We start from the raw sequence: 4,298 nt of genomic DNA, 5'->3' as shown, positions 1-4,298 counted from the left end.
TGTAGAGCAAAAAAAAAAAAAAAAAAAAGGCCAAGTCTCAGCCTTCAGGTAGAAGAGGAAAGCTTGAGGTATCAGCTACGTTAAACTGTGTGTTACTTACTTGTTGTAGTTCCTAGTTGCCAGCACAGCTTGGGCAATCAGCTCCTGAATATCCAAGGGCAGAAGTGGCAGGTCCCCGAGGACACGGATACACACCCCATGCTTCTTCAAGCTCTCCCTACACCCAACAACAAGAGTGAGGACTACAGAAAACAGATCAGTCCCTACTGCATGAGTGCCATGTTTGCCTTGCGTAACATCCACCAAACGAAAACAGCAGGCATGTAGCAGGCATAGCTTCAGCAAAACTAAGAATTAGAAAAAGGCAAAGTGACCAGATGTTTTTCAGGTGTTGACAGTTGGCTTAGATTTGATCACCCTGAACCATTCCGTAAAGGGAAACCGATCATTCCTCATACAAGTTCCTGAGGTACAAACATAAGCAAAGGACTAGAAAACGATCTCAGGTTAGGCATTCCTACCTGAAGTTATAAAAATCCACACGGAAAACTTAGAATACAACCCTAGACTCTGGCCACCTATATTTGATCGAAAATTAAGATGACTAATGGTCACCCACGGAGTAGCACAACTACTTTCTGGTATAAGGAAAGATTAATGTATAAGGGTGGGATGGGGGTGGTGGAGTGAGTGTCAGATGAGATAGGAAATCATCCATGCCTGCTATAGCATTATTCTGAGCAGACAGGACGCCCCATGGGATCTTACAGGTTCCTGCTGCTGTCTGTCTGCTGGTACAAACTCCCTGATGAAGGGCCGCATTGGGTATGAACCAGGGAAATGGCCTCTTTGAATCACGGTGTACTGCAGTGCTCAGATAGCCCTGACCTTCCCAACTTCTGCTAGCACACACATGCTGTCCTCTCCCTCCCATTCTTCCAGCTGCATCCCCTCACCGCCTTTCAAATTTACTTCAACCGGATAAGCACCTCTTCCATGCACCACTCTTCGCACCAGTCAGGCGTGGGGAAACAAACATACCCACTGAGCAACAAGGCACCGTGACGCCACTCCCTGCTCACCCAAAGCTGTACTAGTTCCATCTACACCCAATATGTGAACTCGTTCTCCAACTCCAACAAGTGACTTAACACACCGTGTGCCCATATGTAGAAGTCTCAAGTTACCGCAAAGCAAGTTGCCGAGCTAAACTCTGATCTGCCAAGAATTCTATGACAGAATTTAAGACAAGGCTTTGATACTTCATGAAGGCAAGGTGTCCAGCACTCTAGTGCTAAGCAGGAATTTCTAATCGTGCTGTGCTCATCCCAAAGCTGTAGTATTCCAACTGTGCGGATGGGACTGTTGCACAGTAAGCCATATGATACAGACACAAATCTGGTGTGCTGGGGGACTGGGCGTGCTCAGGAGCTGTACATCCCATCCAGGCAGGCAGAGCTCCTCAACACAAATCTCTAGCTGGAGGTGGAAAACGGCTCCCTTCATTTAATCCATTTTCACAACTTGTAACATCCCTGTAAACACCCCTTAATCATGTTCAGCTTTAGTTCCACCCTGTGGGATACAGACACAAGAGGATTCTTACTGTTCTTCCAGCAGACGGCTGAATTTCTGTCTTGCCAGATCCATTAGTCCATCCACCTCCTCCTTGGAGCGTTTAAAGTTCTCAATACTAAAGGCATAAACAGTCACCTCCCGAATGCCCAGATTTAAGCACCACCGTAGCGTCTGCAAGACGACAAAGTATAATGGAAAACAAAAATCAGATAAGCAGACTCAGACAGGTCAGCAAGACCCAGCTTCTCCACCGCTAAAACCTTCCTGTCGTTTCCCACTACGCTAAGACTGGATCAAAAGAAACAACCATCAAGAGCTGACAATGAAACCCACTTGATGAGAATTTCAGATTCATCTTAAAGGACAGAAGGAAAATATCACTATCTAAGGATGTGAATCCACAACAGATATGGGACTAATCCAGCCAGGAAAAGCACTTCTTGTAGATAACATTATAAATTATATAATACTGTACCTTTCAAGACCTTTTCAAAGAAATTCAACCTGCTTCACAGAATTAAAAGCTTCAAGATCTGCAAGGCAGATATTTTAATCGAGTGTAAAACAGAGGGGGGAAGAAAAAAAGCTGATTAGAATGACTCTGCAAGATAACAGGAAGATAGAGAGAGAGGAGCTGAAGTTCGGAACCCTGATGACTAACGTCAGCTCCAAGCACAGGCCTGACTCCCGTGAAGAAAAGGAACACAATACACCAGTCAAGCGGTAAACGTATCAGCTGGTGAACATGGCTCAAACTTTCAACACACAGCTAAAAGGCAGCAAACATCCTTCCCACCTGTGCCAGCTTATCAAAGCCTTGCGAATGCCCCTGCTGTCTCTCCACGTGGCACTTTTGGGCATAACGGCGATTGCCATCCATGATGAAGGCAACATGCTTGGGCATTGGACCTGCCTAGAAAATAAGGAGAAACACAACAGACCAGAAAGCGAACAGCCAAGCTGGCATCCTGCATCGCTGAGAGTTCAGTCCCACTGTTCCTGGCAGCACCGCCTACTTGTCAGAGTGCAGTGCGTATCTCCCAGCTTCAACTCTGGAGCTGGAAAGAGTAAGATGCTAATTACCTCTTTGCTAACCTCAGTTTAGGCTCTCTAAAAAGCATATCAGTACTGACAACTGCCTAATCTGAAAAGCAACTTTGCCTTCCCCGTTTCCATCGCATGACAGCGAACCGTAGTACTCAGGAGAGAGCAGCACTGCCACAGCTACCTCTCTGCAGCCACAGGGGAGGGCGCACACAGTTTTACGCTGCTGTAATTGTAAGTATTTTTTATTTCAGAGTTCAAGGGCATTTTCAGAGATACAATTAACTTCAGAGAAAACCAAAAAAAAGTCATGAGACTTTCCCCCACTTAAGAGGAGTATTCCTTTCCACTGACCTCATTAGGTCTGCACAGATCCTTTTGCGAGAAGGACAGCATCACCAGCCTCAAGACTCTGCTGAGCAAGGACAGAATTTTCCTGGAACTGGCGAGTTATTATTCTACTCAGCAGAAACTCAGTTTCATTTCTTAGACTCATAATCTGACCATCTTGCTTCTCTCCCTCCTCCCGTGCCCCACCTTCATCAGCAAGGGCACAAAACATGGAAGCCTGGGAGTGTAAGCTTATTATTGGCAAGCACTGCCTACAGCCCTGCTCATTTGCAAGACGAGGCTTAAGTAATTTTCCATCCTCGAATGCTGTTTAGGGATGTACATCCAGTGCCAGCACTAATATGCACCCTTCCTAGTAACACGGTATTTCTAGAGCAGAGCAGTCACAGAGACAGTTCCACTCTGAACCCTGATGAACCTGCCAGTTCTTTACCACAGGTAACCAAATTCATTCCTTACCTTAATGATGTTGGCACAAAATCTCTCTATGATGGTCAGCTCGCCTTCTCTGATCCACGACATGTCTTACCGAGAGCTCCTTTTCTTTTTCAATGGGAAGATGAAATTAAAGGGGTTAGAGGTACAGAAGATTCTGCTTGAGCCCAAAGCAATGCTACAAACCATCACCTTGGAAAAATAAGCTTTGACTAGCTGCTTTGGAGCCCTTTTTACCATCTGTACAAGTACTTCGATAAGCAGACAATGGGGGAGCTCAGAAATGAGCTCTGGAGTTTTCCAGCTGTATGCCATGAGAGTGGATTCTGCATTAGCTGGTAGCAAGAAAAAACATTACTGCATTCGTCTTCCAGCTGAACTAGCTGGTGCATTAGTACAGACCCACAGTTTGGGCTACCACCAGCCGAGTCACAGGGTGGCTTCAATGCTTTTGTGTTGCGAGTTGTTGGAAACCCTTCAAATGAAGCAACCGCCTACGTCACCAGCTACCCTGCACTAGCGTCACCACTGATATTTCTTCTCTTTCACATGTAGAGAACTTTAGCCTCTGGAGCTGTAAAAATATTGGGTTTTTTTACCACATTATCTGCACATCAAATACTAATATCTGGTTTGAGCTAACAAGATACAAGAGTTTGCTGAACTTCCACATTAATCGTCAATTCTCTCAGCTAGGAACCCTGAGACACATGGGCAAAGCAGCTATGAAGAGAGCGCTGTGGGGGCAGCAATCCAGATCCAACCACCTGGTACCCATCTAGGGAGCAAAGCAGATTCAAATTACACTGATTGCATTAATTTTCCGTATCGGCCTTCCCTGCCTCTTCCCTCGGGAAGGGATGTCTAGCCACAGATGCAGCCACAAAACA

The 4,298-nt window shown here is 45.8% G+C and overlaps 1 protein-coding gene across 1 annotated transcript in view; it reads right to left on the bottom strand.

The window, feature by feature from the left end:
• Positions 1–3,544, bottom strand: part of DHDDS (dehydrodolichyl diphosphate synthase) — an 11,219-nt gene extending 7,675 nt beyond the window's left edge. The window contains exons 1-4 of the mRNA XM_009334657.1: positions 3,433–3,544; positions 2,375–2,491; positions 1,607–1,749; positions 101–217 (exon numbers count right to left, since the gene is read on the bottom strand). Of these exons, the coding sequence (XP_009332932.1) occupies positions 101–217; positions 1,607–1,749; positions 2,375–2,491; positions 3,433–3,495 (440 nt within the window). The 5' untranslated portion in view covers positions 3,496–3,544. The remainder of the gene's footprint in view (positions 1–100; positions 218–1,606; positions 1,750–2,374; positions 2,492–3,432) is intronic.
• Between the last annotated feature and the right edge of the window lie 754 nt (positions 3,545–4,298).

Source organism: Pygoscelis adeliae, unplaced genomic scaffold, assembly GCF_000699105.1.
Source record: "Pygoscelis adeliae isolate BGI_AS28 unplaced genomic scaffold, ASM69910v1 Scaffold422, whole genome shotgun sequence".
NCBI lineage: Eukaryota > Metazoa > Chordata > Aves > Sphenisciformes > Spheniscidae > Pygoscelis > Pygoscelis adeliae.
The sequence above is the reverse complement of the archived record's forward strand: the minus strand, read 5'-3'. Positions and strand labels throughout refer to the sequence as shown.